Genomic DNA, 20,000 nt, shown 5'->3' with positions numbered 1-20,000 from the left:
CACACCCTCTATTTGTCTGTCTGTCTGTCTCCCTCTCTATTTCTGTTTCACACACATGCACACATGCAAAATTTTAAAAGATCATCAGTATAGCCATAAATTCCTCCTTAAAACACACTCCCCATCTCTCTTTATTCTATCCTTGCTAACATCACACACAGTGTGACATTACACTAATCAGCCAATTAACTATGTTCACTTTGTGTCTATTGACTATCATCAACATCCACTCAGATCAATAGCAAACCGGATGCTGGCACAAAGTCATATGGATGAGCTAATGATACACGAGCAATCAACTCACAAGAAATAGCAACCAAATCTCACTTAAATCACACATTACTATCTTAAAAGGATGATGTCAATCTAGATAATAGGAGCACTCCGTCGGTTACGACAATGAGGGTCCCAGCCGATACGATCAACGGAACAGCGTGCTCGTGGAATTAACGTGCAAGTGGCTGAGCACTCCACAGACACGTGTACCCTTAACGTAGTTCTCGAGGAGATTCAGCGTGACAAGACTGGCCCTTTGAAATACAGGTACAACAGAAACAGGAAGAAAGAGTGAGAGAAAGTTGTGGTGAAAGAGTACAGCAGGGTTCACCACCACCCCCTGCAGGAGCCTTGTGAAGCTTTAGGTGTTTTCGCTCAATAAACACTCACAATGCCCGGTCTGGGAATTGAAACCGTGATCCTACGACCGCGAGTCCGCTGCCCTAACCACTGGGCCATTGCGCCTCCACTGTCAATCTAGATACATTTATATAATGTGTCAATAAAAGGCAGGATAGTCACAACTGGAATATTTCTGATGATAGATCAACTAAGCCATAGCTGACTTGGGGTTAAACTGCAACATAGTATAAATCTCAAAAACATAGTTACAATAATGAGATTGGTTATTGAACTGTGTGCTCTAAATATACAAGGAGGTGATGAAAAGTTCCTGGCTTTGGGTAGAAGAAAATACAGGAGGATCAGTTAATTATGATTTTATTCAATATATTCCCCTCTCAGGTTCATACACTTATTGCAGTGGCCCTTCAGGCTTTGTAAGCCTTGTAAAAGAACTCAGAAAGTTGGGCTTCCAACCAGGCCTTTTGCGATACCCTTAAATCCAGGAAGTTTTCAGTGACCCCTTGTACTCTAAACCATAAGTGTTTAGTCTCACTGTAAAATTACTTACTACTTGTACTGGTGGTGGCATTCACCAAGGGTAGGTTGAGTGAGTTCTGACCAACAAGTTCACCATGTCTCTCATGAGACATAGAGTTCATGTTTGGAATTTCAGTGGGAATACAAGCTCACATGTGGTCCCTGGTCATATGCATACACATATTGAGATAGTATGATCCATAGCAACTCATTTTGCTGTTGATTACTGACCATTGCAGAGGATTTTCTGACCAAATCACAACGGATTATTAGAGCAGATATAGCCTGATTTTGAATCAGGTTGTGGAGACATACTTTAACAAAAGCTGAGGGGTGCCTCACCCCAGCATGCCAGGCACTTATCCAGAATTTCCAAGGACTTGTGTTATTGCTAGATAGTTGTTGAACCTATGCTAAGTTCATCCATCCTTTCGAGAGGTTTTGTTTTCAGTCCTGCTAGGATTCTAGCAACACCCCTCAGCAGGTAAACTTAGTGGGGTTACTGGTTTAGTCACTGCCAATTTGACCAAGCAACAGGTTGTACTGGATTCCATTTTACCAGTAGTACTCATAAGAGACCTCACAAGTGGTCTGACACTAGCTCCCAAGGAGAGTCTTTTCTGGCAGTTTAGGATGACAACTGAATTGATCAGCTTCAAATTTATTTAACCCTTTCGTTACTGTATTTATTTTGAGATGCTCTGTGTTTCTTTCAATTACTTTAATTATAACAAAGAATTTAGTAAAATAATTTAGTTATCATTCAGCTGGTGTTAGGAACTTAAATTGTGACTAAGGTTTGGTGGAAGATTTTAATTCAAAACTTATGAAAACAAGACATTTGTACTCAGAGGCAGAGCCGGTTTCAGCCGGGTTGGTAACGAAAGGGTTTCATCAAGATTTGTTCATCATTCCCTCACAAGATGCTGAGATAGAGTAGCTGTTGCATAAACTAATTTCCATCACCATTGGTTTTTGATATTAATGCTAAATAAGGCAGTAGACGGGCAAAATTGCTAGCAGACCAGACAAAATACTAAGCAGTATTCTGTGTCCAATTTCTGCCAAGGTTAATTTTGCTTTTCATCCTTTTGGGGGTCAATGAAATAAGTACCAGTTGTGCACTGGTGTTGATGTAATTGACTTCCCCCCACCTCCCCCAAAATTTCAGGCCTTGTGCCTATAGTAGAAAGGATATTAATACTAAGTATATATATATTTCTTTACTACTCACAAGGGGCTAAACCTAGAGGGGATAAACAAGGACAGACAAAGGGATTAAGTCGATTACATCGACCCCAGTGCATGACTGGTACTTAATTTATCGACCCCGAAAGGATGAAAGGCAAAGTCGACCTCAGCGGAATTTGAACTCACAATGTAACGACAGACGAAATACGGCTACGCATTTCGCCCGGCGCGCTAACGTTTCTGCCAGCTCGCCGCCTTATACTAAGTATATATATTCTAGAAGTCTACTATATTTGAAATGTACTGTTTGGATTACCTAATAACACTCTTTTGTAATCTAATTTTTGGAATCTAATTTCTTATAGATACAGCAAGCTGCATGAACTATCTGTTTAGTTTGCGATACCATTGTTTGCTAATGTCATTATGGCACTGACATGTCTTTTGCATACTAGCACAAGGTTAGGACTGTTTAAAGCGATTACTAATTCAGTGTATATTGTGCTGCTTAGATGATATTGGTGAATCACAAAACACATATATAACGGATGTCTGAAAATTTGAACTTACTGTTGTAGACTTATATAATTATCATATATAATTACTGTAAAGTATCATTATATAATTATTGCTTATAATTATCATAAAATATAACAGCAGTGGAAGGCTACTTATTAAAATGTAAACAAACATGTGATCTAGGCATAACTCATTTACATAATGGTATATTGTTGATGGCTAGACAATAATTACTAGACTATCAATACAATGTGGGTTACGGATAAATCTCCCCCACCACCCTCTCACTACAATTACACTGTTTTTCTTGTCTTACTCTCTCTCTCTTCTTTCTCGCCCTCACTCATTTTCTCTCTGTTTTCACTGTCTTCTATTCACCCACTTGGCTTTAAACAAACGTGGAGGCGTAATGGCCCAGTGGTTAGGGCAGCGGACTCGCGGTCATAGGATCGCGGTTTCGATTCCCAGACCGGGCGTTGTGAGTGTTTATTGAGCGAAAACACCTAAAAGCTCCACGAGGCTCCGGCAGGGGATGGTGGTGATCCCTGCTGTACTCTTTCACCACAACTTTCTCTCTCACTCTTTCTTTCTGTTTCTGTTGTACCTGTATTTCAAAGGGGCCGGCCTTGTCACTCTCTGTGTCACGCTGAATATCCCTGAGAACTACGTTAAGGGTGTACGTGTCTGTGGAGTGCTCATCCACTTACACGTTAATTTCATGAGCAGGCTGTTCCGTTGATTCGGATCAACCGGAACCCTCATCGTCGTAACCGACGGAGTGCTTCCATCCACTAGACTATCAATACAATGTGGGTTACGGATAAATCTCCCCTACCACCCTCTCTCTACAATTGCACTGTTTTTCTTGTCTTACTCTCTCTCTCTTCTTTCTCTCTTTCACTCATTTTCTCTCTGTTTTCACTGTCTTCTATTCATCCACTTGGCTTTAAACAAACAGAGACAATGCAGTGCAGTGCAGTGAGGACTCTTAAGTCTTGATTAGCTTAATAGAAAATTCTTTAATACTGGTGTCATGATAACAAATACTCAGCATATTCTGTAAATTGGTTGGTGAATGGATGAAAACAATGGAGAAAATTGAGAAACTTTTTCAGCTTGTCAAAGTCATGTGCTGGTGTCATGGTAAAAATACACTCAGTACACTCAATAAAGTGATTGGTGAATGAAGAGACAGCATAAATTGAAAGGACCCATTAATCATACTGAGGACATGAGAGCCTCTCTAGAGCTACAGCCTTGATAGAATGCACCCGATACACTTTGTAAAGCATTTGGTGTTAAGAACAGCATTCAGTTATAGAAACCATGACAAAAACGGATTGTATGAAGGGGTGCTGAAAAGTTCCTGGTTTTAGGTAAAAAAAAATACAGGAGGATCAGTTAATTATGATTTTATTGAACATATTCCCCTCTCAGATTCACACACTTAATGCAGTGGCCCTTCAGTTTTTCTAAGCCCTGCAAAAGAACTAGGAAGGTTGGACCTCCAACCAGGCCTTTTGCGATACCCTTTGTTTTTATTTGCTAACTGTGAATAAATTTTACCCTAGCCTACTCTATTATATTCAATCTTTTTCCCACTTAATTGTATATACATTCATAATAAATAGCTATATATTCTCTTTCCCTCTGTATCTCTTTATATATATATATAAATCCTTAAATCCTTAAAAATGTTTCAGCCCGAAGGCTGCGGCCATGCTGGGGCACCACTGTTGAATGAGCTACACTAGTATGTGAAACCACCTCTGATATGTGGCACTTGATCAACAAGGGAGTTCGATGCCGTTGTCCGCATCTGTGTCTCCTGCCAAGAGGTAGGTTCATCTGGGATCCCCGACAAGAAGAGATCCAGTTTAGTTTTAAAGAAACCCACATCCACACCATGCAAGTCTCTCAGGCATTTAGGGAAGATGTTGAAGAGCTGTGGTCCTCTGAAACCCAAATGTTGCAATATCTGGTCCTGTATTTTGATGGTGATGTTGGAATCAAATGGCGGTGCCCCAGCATGGCCACAGCTTGTGAGCTGAAACTAAATAAAATAAAAAAAATATATATATATAGGCTCAGGCATGGTTGTGTGGTAAGAAGTTTGCTTTCCCAACCACATGGTTTTGAGTGCAGTCCCACTGTGTGGCACCTTGGGCAAGAGCCTTCTGCAATAGCCTTGAGCTGACCAGAGTCTTGTGAATGGATTTGGTAGGTGGAAACTGAAAGAAGCTCATCATACATATCTATGTGTGTGCATCTTTGTGTCTGTGTTTGTCCCCCACCCTCACCTGATTGACAACTAATGTTGGTGTGTTTATGTCTCCATAACTTTGTGGTTTGGCAAAAGAGACTGATAAAATAAGTATCAGGCTTAAAAAAAGAAAACAAACACAGGGATTGATTCATTCGATTAAAAATTCTTAAAGGCAGTGCCCCAGCATGGCCACAGTCTAATGGCTGAAACAAATAAAAGATAAAAGACGGTGTGTATGTGTGTGTGTATATGTGTGTACATGCATGTCTGAATGTATAGCTGAACATCAACTGCAACTGTCTCACCAGTCCGGGCAGACCTACCAATTTATTCAAATTCTACTTTGCTTAAATATTCCATTGTAATGATATAAATTAGTCTGCAAGCATAATCATGCTATCTAACACATATATCTGACAGTTACAAAGTTTGAATCTGCATTTGTGTTTTGCACAATTTTTCTTTATATTTTCTGCTGGTAGATGATGCTATATTTTCCAAGATCTCTTTCATAATCAATGTCCAAAAATTGTTTTCTGTATACACAAGATACTTCTACTGGAATGTATACTTTTCTTGTTGCTGAAAAGTCATCTACATAAACATTGTCTCCTCGGCAAAAGCTCATGTTGTCAAACAAATACTGATTTGTATTGTTCCATGTATATGCGAATATTTCGCCTGTATTTGTCCTTCTTCAATCCCCAGTGTTAAACATTAACATAAATTTTTCCCTTCATTTAAATTTTATTGATCTTTTTTCCAGTATATATCTGTTTCTCCTATTTGCCAATGCAAATGTCGTCCAGGTACTATTCTTTCTTGCCTGTGTAATTTTTCTTAACGTATCGTATGCTCTACTTGGTGGTAGATTACAATAGAAATTGTTTGACATTGAATCTGTTGTTGAATATATGGTTTCCATCTAGAATAAAGCTTGCTTAGAACCTACATATTCTACTAGATATGGTTTTGGATGAAATAGCATTATTTTGGTTTGGTTGTGTAACTTGTGTAACTAGGTGCAGGAGTAACTTGTGTAACTAGGCGCAGGAGTAACTTGTGTAACTAGGCGCAGGAGTGGCTGTGTGGTAAGTAGCTTGCTAACCAACCACATGGTTCCGGGTTCAGTCCCACTGCGTGGCATCTTGGGCAAGTGTCTTCTGCTATAGCCCCGGGCCGACCAATGCCTTGTGAGTGGATTTGGTAGACGGAAAATGAAAGAAGCCTGTCGTATATATGTATATATATGTGTGTGTGTGTGTTTGTGTGTTTGTGTGTCTGTGTTTGTCCCCCTAGCATTGCTTGACAACCGATGCTAGTGTGTTTACGTCCCCGTCACTTAGCAGTTCACCAAAAGAGACCGATAGAATAAGTACTAGGCTTACAAAGAATAAGTCCCGGGGTCGATTTGCTCGACTAAAGGCGGTGCTCCAGCATGGCCGCAGTCAAAATGACTGAAACAAGTAAAAGAGTAAAAGAGTATGTCTGAATGAAAGTGCAGTACCCATAGCCTATGCAGACCCTCTGAAACCAGTGAGATTCATGTTGTTAATCATCATCATCATCATCATCACTGTTTAACATCTGCTCTCCATGCTGGCATGGGTTGGACGATTTGACATGGATCTGGCTAGCAGAAAGCTGTCTGGGATCCAACTGTCTGCTGTGACATGGTTTCTATGGCTGGATGCCCTTTCTAATGCCAAATTCTTATGTTCTGTTTAAAATGTGATTCAACATTTGTAGGGAAGACATGAACAGAAGGGTATCTCAGATAGTTAACAGATAGTGAAGGAATGAATAGGAATAAACAGTTAGTGCTGAGTCAGAGGTGAGGTTGGATTCAGCATAAGTGATGAGAGGAAGAGAGAGATGAAGGAGTCAGGAATGATTGAGAGGATGTGGCATGAGACCAAGTAACTTCAAAACCAGACGTCATTACAGAAGTGGTAGGAAAGATAGAGAGTGAACAGAGAGAATGCCTGTGAACCTGAAACAAGTACTTTTGTGTGTGATTTTATGCCAGTCACTCAGGTGTATTGTAGCAGTACCATTCTAGATGTGGGGCGAATATTCCATATTTGGCCTCACCCAGGCTTTGTAGAGTATCAATAAGCATTATGGGCTGTAATATTTTCTGGGTGGGACTGAAGAGAAGGACCAATCTTTAAGATGGAATTCAGAGGAGATCCTTTGTGAGAATATGATCCAATAATTAGAACAAATCTGAGGGCTTTAGCTGCAAACTGCTCATATTTAAGGGGTTTGTAATATGATGATGGGCCATTCTATAAGTTCAGGATGTAACATGTGGTGGACAAAATACTTAATTTCCCCATAAAGAACAAACCTGATATGTTGAAAATGTATGTGTGAATAGAAGAGAGGGTGGGTTACAATTCACAACAAAATTTTATTGATCAGGAGTTAAAGTGTATCTTTTTGACAAACAAATTGTGTTCCAGATGTTACATGCAAAAATCTGTTGTTTTGTACCAAGCATGTTTCAAAGCAAAGTTCTCTGAAAGTATTTTTCCTCAGACACTGGTTTAAATTGAAAACAATTGCTACATTTGTAAAAATGAAATTGTGAAAGTAAACAGTCAAACTGAAATTTGAATTGATATTGATGACCGTAATCCTTTGTGACATAGTGTCATCGTTGTCGTCATCGTCGTGGTCGTCATCGTCGTCATCATCATCATCATCATTGTTTAATGTCCGCTTTCCATGCTAGAATGGGTTGGACGATTTGACTGAGGTCTGGCGAACCAGATGGCTGCACCAGGCTCCAATCTGATCTAGCAGAGTTTCTACAGTTGGATGCCCTTCCTAATGCCAACTACTCTGAGAGTGTAGTGGGTGCTTTTACGTGCCACCGGCATGAGGGCCAGTCAGGCGGTACATATGCAACATTGCACAAAAAACATGAAAGGTGCACTGATACTCTCAAAAATATTCTGTAACTTGTCCAGTTCACATTAAAATATCACAAAGAATGTTAATCACAACCAATTTGATTTAACTAAACACCAAAATAAAGCAAAAGCAAAATAAAGTTATTAAATTTAATTCATAGCATTATGTAAGTCAAAGTTCCTTGTCAAACTAAAGTTTCCATGACCTGTCATATTGGGGCAAGGCAAAAGTTCAACTATTTTACCATCATGTATCCATAATTTGTCAATGTTGTTGTCAATGGCGTTAATATTTACATTGGATATTTGTTTTAAAAAGACAAATGGGTGGTCTAAATCTTTTTGTTCACACATTGCTGGTAACACTTTGGTTTTTATACTGCCCTTTTCACATCTGTTGACAACATCAGTCTCACTGGTCTCGGAGGGCCTGCACAGGCTATTGGTACAGCACTTTCATTCAGACAACCAACAAGAATAAAACTATTTCATCAAAAACCATTTCTAGTAGAATATGTAGGCTCTAAGCAATATTCATTCAAAATGGAAACCACATGTTTATCAACAGATTCAATATCAAACAACAATTTGTATCATAATCTACCAGCAGGTAGAGAATAGGATACATTAAAAAAAATTACATAGACAAGGAATAAAAATATAGGAGTGGCTGTGTGGTAAGTAGCTTGCTTACCAACCACATAGTTCCGAGTTCAGTCACACTGCATGGCATCTTGGGCAAGTGTTTTCTGCTATAGCCCTGGGCCAACCAATGCCTTGTGAGTGGGTTTGATAGACAGAAACTGAAAGAAGCCTGTCGTATATATGTATGTATATATATATATGTGTGTGTGTATGTTTGTGTGTCTGTGTTTGTCCCCCTAGCATTGCTTGACAACCGATGCTGGTGTGTTTACCTCCCCGTCACTTAGCGGTTCGGCAAAAGAGACCGATAGAATAAATACTGGGCTTACAAAGAATAAGTCCCGGGGTCGATTTGCTCGAGTAAAGGTGGTGCTCCATCATGGCCGCAGTCAGATGACTGAAACAAGTAAAAGAGTAAAAGAGTATATGGTAGGAGATTTAGGAGGAAGGAAAGCATAGAAGAGGAAGACCGAGGAGGTCATGAGCAGAAGTGGGAAAACTAACCTTGGGATGTTGAACTTCATAAAGGAGATTACAAAGGTATGTGACAAGTGTTAGGAAGTTGAGTTGGAAAGGACTCATCTAACCCGACAAGTTGGAAAGGACTCATCTAAAAAACGCTGACGCCGTGGTGATCTCATTCTTGCTCACAACATCATAAGCGGAAAGTGTAACCTCTCGAAAGAGCTGTTCTTCACTCCTGCTCCAGAGCGTCGACTGCGGGGTCACTCTGAAAAGCTCTATCTGCGACGATTTCATCTCAATCAAAGGAGAGGGGCTTTCTCTGTCCGGGTTGCGGATCCGTGGAATAAGCTGCCGGACGAGATAGTGAAGATGCCGACGACTGCTCGGTTCAAAGTCTCCCTTGACCAGAAATGGCCTGAACTCTTTGCATGAACACCCTCCCTGTACATAACTCCATGTCCCCCTACATGGCCTTGCTTTTTGCTTTTTGAGCCAAAAAATTAACTTAACTTAACTTAACCCATGCAAATGTGAAGAAAAATGAATGTAAAAATGATGATGAACCAGTGTGTTTCCCCTTCCTCATGACATGATGCCAAAATAGGGATGATATTGCAATAAAAGATGTTTAAGATGACAAGATGTATGTTTAGTGATGGAACATTGAGAGCTTACCTGCCAAAGATAACAACCGCAGATTTCTCATAGAATACAAATGTTGAAGACCATAATCTCGCACCTGTGTACACCACCTTAGGTAGAGTTTGATCAATGATGTCATCGTAGATAAGTAACCCACTCCTATGTCGGTTATATGAGTACATCTGCAAGAAAGAAGAGAAATAATATTAAAAAATTATTAAAAAGCCAGCAATTTTAAGGAGAATGAGGTTAGTTGATACCATTCCTCCCAAAGGGATGAAAGGCAAACATGAACTCGGCAGAGTTTGGACTCAAAATATAAAAATTTGGAACAAATGTTACAAAACATTTTTTCCTAACACCCTTACGATTCTGCCAATCCACCACAGTGACAATAATAATAATAATAATAATAATAATAATAATAATAATAATAATACATAATAATACATAACAAAAACACCAGGACTTACAAACACATATAACATACAGAAAATTGCACTACTAATCAGAGTGTCACAACAAATCACAGCACATACCCAAGGCACACAGAGCTGCGCTCGGTAGTGAAGTGAAAGTACGCTATAAAAATAAAACTACTGAATAATAATAATAATAATAATAATAGTAATAATAATAATAATAATAATAATAATAATAATAATAATAATAATATAATAATAATAATGATAATAATAATAATAAATGAAGTGTAGAATTGACAACACTACCAATAGTGATAAATGCAGAATGTGTGAGGAGTGAAATGGTATGGCACAACGTCAATACAAATGACGTCATGACAATGTGGCAAGAATGATCCATTGGGAGCTCTGTGGAAATCATGGCCTACAAAGAGCAAAGACGTGGTATAAACAAACCCCAGAAGGAGTCACTGAAAATGAGAATTGCAAAATCCAGTGGAATGAAATGATTCAGTGTGATCACCTGACCAGACATAGGAAATCAGACATTGTTGTGGTGATTAAAAAAGAAAGAACATGTATAATTATTGACATAGCATGCCCCAGTGACAGCAGGATCAATGTGAAAGAAGAAGGCAAAAAAAAAAACAACCATGATTTAAAGTAGGAAATACAAAGGTTGTGGTGAATGAAGAGAGTAGATGTGATTCCAATAGTAATTGGTGCACCTGGAAGTATCAACACTCAACTACCAACATGGCTGAATAAGATCGGTACAAGTGTGAAGGTATAAATCTACAAAATGCATTGCTTGGAACTGCAAGAATTCTTCGCAGGGTTCTTGAAGCATGACCAGTAAATAAGTGTCACTTTACTCTGCTGGCTGTGGACAGCTGACACTTTCCATTATACCCAGCAAAATAAGCTGTGAGTTTTTATATAATGATGATAATACTAATAATAATAATAATAATAATAATAATAATAATAATTATAATAATAATAATAATTATACACACACACACACACACACACACACATTTTGAATTTAGTTCACAGACTCCCAGCACTACCTTTGTGGACAACCAGGGGTCTGTGATCCCCCAGTTGGGAACCACTGCCTAAACAATCATCATAAAATTGACCCCAGCATTTATTTTTTTTAAGCCTGATACTTATTCTATTGGTCTCTTTGGCCAGACTGCTAAGTCATGGGGATGTAAACATGCCAACACCAGTTGTCAAGCAGTGGTGTTGGTGGTAGGTAGGGAAAAACATAGACACACACACGATGGACTTCTTTCAGTTTCTGTCTACCAAATCCACTCACAAGGCTTTGGTTGCCTTGAGGCTATAGTAGAAGACACTTGCCTAAGGTGCCAGGCAGTGGGACTGAACTTGGAACAATGTGATTGGGAAGCAAGTGCCTAACCATAAAATCTCACTAATCAACTGGAGAAAAACAAAGAATGAAAATGTTATATTGTAAAAGCCCATGTGTATATAATATGCAACTATGGATAAGATAAACCTCGATTTTGGCCTAAATTATCTTAAAAACCTGCAGCACTTTGTTCAAAATGTAATGTGGCACAATTGCTAGAAGAGGAATCTACTAAAATATACAGTGAGCTGGCAGAATCAGTAGCAAACTGGACAAAATGCTTAGTGGCATTTCATCTGATTTTGAGTTCAAATCCCACTGAGAGCAACTTTACCTTTCATCCTTTCGGTGTTGATAAAGTAAGTAATTGTTAAGCGCTGGGGTCAAAGTAATAAACTTGGTTCCTCCCTTGAAATAGCTGGCCTTGTGCCGAAACGTGAAAGCAATATTTCATTTTATACAAACTCATATTGCAACATAACTAATGCCAGCACACACACACAGACACACAGACACACAAACACACAAAAAGGGTGGGGCATAAAATAAACAAAAAATTAACAAATAGAAATAATCAAAAAAAAATATTGATTTCTGATTTAGGCATAAGGCCAGAATTTTGAGGGGAAGATGTTAGTTGATACTATTGACTCTGGTACTTGATTGGTACTTTATTTTATTGACCCTGACAGGCTGAATGACAAAGTTGACCTTAGTAAAATTCAAACTCAGATGTAAAGAGCCAGAACAAATATCAAAAGCAGTTATTTTACCAATACTTTAATGGTTCAGTTAGCTTGCTGTCTTTTTATAAAACTAAAAGTATAGTAAGGGATCATTTTGATTACATTATTGTGTTTTTCTTTAACCCTTTAGCATTTAAACTAGCTATATCTGGCCAAAATTTCAACCAGTTTTTATGTTCAGATTGGCCAGATTTAGCCTCTCACACTCTACACTACAATATCATTCTAAGAATAAACAGCCACCTCATCAAAATCTTAAAGCTATGAGTTATAATACGTGATTAATTCAAAACTGAATAAATAAGCATTATCTTTGACAATAAAATCTGAATGCTAAAGCAGGGGTCGGGGAACTTTTTTTAACCAACTACCAAAAATATATTTATCTATGTTGATGTTACCTTCTTGATTTGATAGGAAGAAAATCATAGATTCTTTGAATTGAAAAGGTTTAATGAATCTATTTTATTGAATCTATTTATATGCATTTACTTACACATTCATTACATTGGACAGATGCAGTGTTGCCAGAAGAAAAATTTCTGTTGTAACAAGGAATACGTTTTGTATATAATTTTACTTATGTCAAATGAATCCTCATTACCCCCAAGAATTTCATTTTTATCCCACTTGGAGTAATTTACCCTGGTTACCTGACCCCTGTGCTAAAGGGTTAATAAATGTTGATAGGGTAAAATTTAGCAGCTTAAAAACTATATTATTTTCTGCACCCCTAATTTTAATCTTGATTTTAGTAAATGTAATGAGAAGTGCTATGTTTTGGAGTTTTACAGTATATGGCTTCTAATCTCAGAGGAAGGAGATTTAAAAAATTTGTACTTTACTGTCTTCAAGGGCTGCTGCCAAACTGCGGTTTCATGGATGGTAGACTTAATCTATCACTATCACTTGCTTGGATTATAAAAAAATGGAAGATGAGATATAAATTATCTCTGAGCAACTTGATATGTTACTGGTATTGGTTTATCTCAAATAACATTGCCAGATGATGTAGTGTCTATTCCCAACAGCCACATGAATTGAAGTGTATAGAATTAAGTGTAGTGTCCAAAAACAACAATGAAATAGACAATACACAAAAAAAAAAAAAAAAAAGGAAAACAGTTTTAGTGGAATAATAACTTGAAGAAAATAACAGAAAAATATCATTGTAAAAAAATAAGGAAAAAAAAAGAAACTAACCCAGTTTTCAATAGACACACCAATGGAAACAAGTCTTACACATGACCTATCACATTATTGAATAACTGAACTGGGACATTACACAATACTAAGTACAAGCAATAGTCTATTGTTGACATTCAAACCAAAAAGAATCCAATACAAATTAGAATTCGAAATGGTGAAGACAACATCATGCAAGACTTGGAACAGCAAAGTCTGAAATTTAGTGAAGAATACTTGAACTTTTTTCTTTTATATTATAAAAGAATACTGGATATTATTTACAAAGAATGAGTGAAAAAATAAAAACAGTTCTGTCAGAAAATCACAACGGAAAACAGCTAAAATTACAATTAAATGTCATGTTTTCAATACTATATGCTTTAATCTTTTTGATAGCAATCCACCTGAGACTACCTCTGGCTCTTTGATTTAAAAAATTGTCTGTTTTAAACTGTTCATATTTAAATTGAAAATTTCCAACATAATTTTTATTATGTTGTAAACAGCAGCTTAATAATGAATAAAATTAGTTTGTTTACTAAGTCCTTCCAAATGGAATACTGTTCAGACATCTGGGATTGTGCAGCTGATGCACACAAGGATATCCTAAACTGCATCTTGAAAAGATCATCCTTCTGATTTGTACCTGAGTTGCTCACAGACAAATTTCAATCTTTTGTACACACTCTATCATCTGTTACACCATTGGCCTCTCTTCTTCAGAGCTCCCTGGTCTAGCAACATATCCACACAGCTCCATGCACACACTTATTTGTTTAACTCTCATCAGCTATACTCTATCTTCCCACATTGGTCCAGTACTAACACTACAGCGTACCTCAAGATTCACCTTCCTGCCTTATATTTCTGTATTTTTTTCTTTAATGTTATTACTGCAGTCATTGACTAGTAGATTTTTAACAGGAACATCAAATGCTGACCTCAACTGTCTAGAAAAAAATCCTTAAAAATAAAATAATTTCTTGATTGCTTTGGTTTCAAATTTTGGCACAAGGCCAGCATGTTCGGAGGAGTGGGTTAAGTCAATTAAATCAACTCCAGTGCTCAACCAGTACTTATTTTATTGACGTGAAAGGATGAAAGGCAAAGTTGACCTCACTGGAATTTGAACTCAGAACATAAAGACAAGCGAAATGCCGCTAAGCATTTTGCTTGGCATGGTAGTGGTTCTTCCAGCTTGTCACCTTTGATTACTTTTAATATTAACAAGTGAAGTATTTCATTAAAAATATTGTCACAAAAAAGTTAAAGGAACCCCCACCATCAAAAAGAGAAAAAAAACAAAAAACAAATCCTTTCCTGAATCACAAGAATATTCTCATCACCATTTTAGAGTGTTAAGTAGATGAGAGTCAAATAATGCACGAAGTAGGAGGTATGTCTATTATAAGTGGCACCAACACTAGTGCTTTTTACTGGTGCACCAAAACCCACAACAATGCCTTTTATGTGGCAACTTGGATTTTTGAATCTCAATTGTATATATGTATACATTTAATTGGATTCTACCAAATCCACATTCGAGGCTTTGGTTGGCCTGGGGCTATAATAGAAGACACTTGCACCAAGGTGCCATGTAGTGGGACTGCACTTGAAACTATGAGGTCAGGAAGAAAACTTCTTAAGCATATAGCCATATACTCACCTCCATGGGTGTTTCTTATATATATAAGGCGGCGAGTTGGCAGAAACGTTAGCGCGTTGGGTGAAATGCTTAGCGGTATTTCGTTTGTCGTTACGTTCCGAGTTCAAATTCCACCGTGGTCGACTTTGCCTTTCATCCTTTCGGGGTTGATAAATAAAGTACCAGTTACGCACTGGAGATCGATGTAATCGACTTAATCCCTTTGTTCTTGTTTGTCCCCTCTATGTTTAGCCCCTTGTGGGCAGTAAAGAAATATATATATATATATAAGTTGAAAACATGGAGATTCTTCAGGTGAAGCAGCTGTTGTGTGATTGCATATATATATATATATAAATATATATATACACGCACACACATATATATCTTAGTGATCACATTACAGCTGTTTCACCTGAAGGATCTTGTCATGTACAATCCTATTAACAAAGAATACATATATGTTACATATATGTATGTGTGAGTGTGTGTGTGTGTGTATATTACTCCTTTACTTGTTTCAGTCATTTGACTGTGGCCATGCTGAAGCACTGCCTTTAGTCAAGCAAATGAACCCCAGAATTTATTCTATCGGTCTATTAGCTTAGTACTTATTCTATCGGCCTATTTTGCTGAACTGCTAAGTTATGGGGATGCAAACACACACACACACATATATATATGATGGGCTTCTTTTAGTTTCCGTCAACCAAATCCACTCACAAGGGTTTGGTTGGCCCGAGACTAGTAGAAGATACTTGCTAAAGGTGCTACACAGTGGGACTGAACCTGGAACCATGTGGTTGGTAAGCAAGCTACTTGCCACACAACCACTCCTGCACCTATACATATATATATATATGCACACACATATATATATAGACACACACATATATATATATATGTATACATATATATATATATATACATACATGCACACATGAATATATATATATTTAAGCAAACATTTTGTATATGTATATGCTTACTAAATTAGGAAATTCTATTTATTGACGAAAGCTACAGGTAATAATTATTTTCTTAAAAGAAACATCTCAGACAAATTGTAATAACTTAATTAGTGAAGCTCAATTATTGTAAGGAAATTAACACTATTTATGTTATAACTATTTTAGCTTCACAACTAACCAAATATTTTTGGGCATTTTTGCAGTTAATATTGTCATGTTTGTCATGTTCATAGTTAAACATCTTTTAAATGTCAGAATTAAAATAGATTTCCTCCAGCTGAAGCTAAATCAATACTTATAAGACTTTACAAGAAAGAAAGAAAGAGAGAGAGAGAGAGAATATGAAATAACGAAGATGGGAGTGAAAAAGTCAAATAGGGAGGTGGGAGATGGAGAAGACAAAAAGCAAAAGAATAAGAGAATAAGGAGAAGAAGTATGTGAGTGAATGAGAAAGAGAGTAATTGAGTGACATTGAGATTGAAAGATCATGAGGGTGAAAGAGGAACAGGGTAAGAGATGACGAGTGTTAGATAAAGTAGATAGGCAGAAAGATAGAGAGAGCTATGTAACAAAGTGTGAGAGAGAAAGTAATATATATATACATATATACATATATATATATATATATATATACATATATATACATATATATATATATATATATATATATATATATATATATATATATATATATATATATAAAGGGTAAGGGGTAAAGACCCCCTTCGGTCATGAATGACCATGGGATTGCACCTAGAAAGTTACCCTCCTAGACACAAGTCCGGGCAAGGTTGTTTATGGAAGGCTAGCAGTCGCCCATGCATACCAGCCTCCCCTCTCCATGCCACCAGTGTTATCCAAGGGAAAGACAAAGGTCGATACAGCTTGGCACCTGTGACGTCGCAACTCATTTCTACAGCTGAGTGAACTAGAGCAACGTGAAATAAAGTGCCTTGCTCGAGAACACAACACGCAGCCCGGTCCGGGATTCGAGCTCACAACCTCACGATCGTAAGCTCGACGCTCTAACCACTGAGCCATATGTACATATATCAAACATAAATTAAAAACAGAAGACAAATGATATCGCAGTACACGTGTTTCAAGTTTTATAAACAATCTGTTATTACATCAGCATAGGTATATTATTGATATAAAAGATGGTTTAAAGCTCTCTTCAGCCGCAAACATTGTTAGTCCAAAGATTACATCACGAAATAAAAAGTACACGTAGTATTTCCCATTATAATAGGTTTATAATATCTCTTTGAAAAGGTATATTTGTATAAAGGTTCATTGGGATAACTTACCTCATGGGCAGGTAGAAGCTATTTAACCTTGGTTGGTAATCTACCTAGGAGAAGGAAATCTCTGAAATAAAACCTGAGGCCTGGAAGTTTCTGGTTTTGTCAATTTTCATGTCACACCAGCAAAAATCTTCTTGGGCCAATTGATGGGGGTAGTGCAGTGCAAGCTACACCCACTGAAAATTATTCATCTGCACAGGTACTTTAAAAATTAAATGGAGTTCTTTTACTCCAAACACAGATGTCCTTGCCTCTGCAGGTATTACTTCAATTAAAGCTATGATTTTGAGGAACTAAATAAGATGGTGTGGCCATATTGTTTGAATGGCAGATGAACGCATGCCAAAACAGCTGTTTTATGGTGAGCTTGCAGAGGGGAAAAGCTATCAATGTAAACCTAAAAATAGGTTTAAGGACACCATAAGGACTACAATGAAGTCACTTGGAATGGTTCTAGAAGATATAGAAACCCTTGCTTCAGATCGAGTTGGATGGTGAACAAAGGTGTGGAGTGGAGTAAAAGCATTTGAAGAGGCCAGGTTAACGCAAGTAAGAGACAAAAGAGATCTAAGGAAGAATGTTACGATCGAGAAGGTGAATGACAATGAACTTTTTCGTGTGTACAGTCTGTGACAGACCATGCTGTCTTTGGCTGGACTCAAATCTCATCTGCGAATGCATGGAAAACGAACCTCCACCAACTATTCTGACTATATGTCTGTGCACCCTTTGAACGCAGTGTATGCCAGAAGGTTTGCAAATTCAACGGAGGCCTCAAAAGACATGTTAAGATCCACAAAGAGCAGATCTTATCTGCAGGTATTGGTGGTCCAAATCAATTCTTCGTTCATTATTTACTAAAGTAAAAAATGGACAAAGAATTTAGTAAAATAACATAGTTATCATTAAGCTAGTGTTAGGAGCATAAACTGTGACTAAGGTTTGGTGGAAGATTTTAATACAAAACTTATGAAAACAAGACATTTGTACTCAGAGCCAGAGCCGGTTTCAGCCGGGTTGGTAACGAAAGGGTTAATAAATGTAACAATAGCAAAGTTTGAAGGAAATATTAGCCATTTTTCATACTTTCCAGGGGTAAGAAAATAGGAAATAACAATTGCTGCCCAAGGACAAAAATCATGTTACACAGTATAATTCAAGGATCATGCCTTGTCACACTGTATCGTATTGAATCTACTTGAAAATTATGTTAACCCTTTAGCATTTAAACTGGCCATATCCAGTCAAATTGTTTTACATGTTTTATGTTCAAATTGGCCAGATCTAGCCTCTCAGATCAACCCTACAAAATCATTCTAAAAATTGAGAGTTACTTCATCAGAATCTGAAAGCTACAAAATAATGCATGATTAATTCAAAACAATAAGCATTTCTTTTGACAGAATAATGTAAATGCTAAAGGTCCATGTGTCAACCATTTCACATACTAATTCAGTGAATAGATCATTTAGTAGATTGAATAACTGGACGCTTAAATGTCAATATCCTTTGGTAGGGTCCTGTACAGTTTCTGTTTATGAAGCTTAACTCACAAAATATTAGCCAATTTGAGGCTATAATATTAGAAGACACTTGCTTGAGATGTCACACAGTGGGTTTAAACTCAGAACTTCTAAATCATACAGCAATACTTGTGTTTTTGTTTGATTTAGAGTCAATAGTTCTTAAACCACAAACACTGTGAATGTAAAACTATTTCACGTAATTTATAGTTTGTAACAATTGCAGCATGGAAGGTGTTTATAAGCCATTCAAGAAACATGCAAAAACCGTTAGATTCACTCCAACATTTAAATTAAATTTGTCAAAATATTTTTGTCGCTTTGAGATCGTGACCTGTTCACTGACAAAACTTCACGCCGAAAATATTTTGACAAATTAAATTTAAATTTTGAAGTGAATCTAATGGTTTTTGTGTGTTTCTTAAATGGCTTATGAACACCTTCCACGCTGCAATTGTTTTTGTTCCAGCACACGATCTCAGATCAAGTCACTCACTATGCAAGTACATCTCCGTAATATAGTTTGTAAGTCATCAGAAAATATAGACTGAGTATAATGGCAAAAGCCACAGCCATGCAAATGTGTGCATGTGTGTATGTGTGTGTATGTGAGAGAGAGAGGGGGGAGAGGGAGAGAGAGGGAGAAAGAGAGAGAGAAATAGAGAAAGAGAGAAGGAGAAAGAGAGAGAGAGAGAGAGAAAGAGAGAGAGAGAGAGAGAGAGAGTTTTGCAATATTTTGGTTTTAATAAGTCTTAACTGTGAAATGAAAAGCAAGTCTCTATCAAACCCATACTTGGTTGGAAAAATGGAAGTTAAACAAATAAATGAGTACAGTGGAAGCCACTTAATGCAATCATAGACAATGTTACCAAATGCTTACTGTCAATGAAATTAGTGGCTTGCAAACACTATTATAGTCCTCTTCCTCTCCCTCCTCCTCCTCCCCCACCACCACCACCACAACCTCATCTTTTAATGTCCCTTTTCCCATACTGGCATGGGT

General features: G+C 37.4%; 1 protein-coding gene across 1 annotated transcript in view; it reads right to left on the bottom strand.

Annotated features, from left to right (window-relative positions):
• The window catches only part of LOC115212354 (F-box/LRR-repeat protein 16), a 226,668-nt gene that overhangs the window by 6,919 nt on the left and 199,749 nt on the right, over nt 1-20,000 (bottom strand). The window contains exon 2 of the mRNA XM_029781225.2: nt 9,841-9,989. Within this exon, the coding sequence (XP_029637085.1) occupies nt 9,841-9,989 (149 nt within the window). The remainder of the gene's footprint in view (nt 1-9,840; nt 9,990-20,000) is intronic.

Source organism: Octopus sinensis, linkage group LG5, assembly GCF_006345805.1.
Source record: "Octopus sinensis linkage group LG5, ASM634580v1, whole genome shotgun sequence".
Classification (NCBI taxonomy): Eukaryota; Metazoa; Mollusca; class Cephalopoda; order Octopoda; family Octopodidae; genus Octopus; species Octopus sinensis.
The sequence above is the reverse complement of the archived record's forward strand: the minus strand, read 5'-3'. Positions and strand labels throughout refer to the sequence as shown.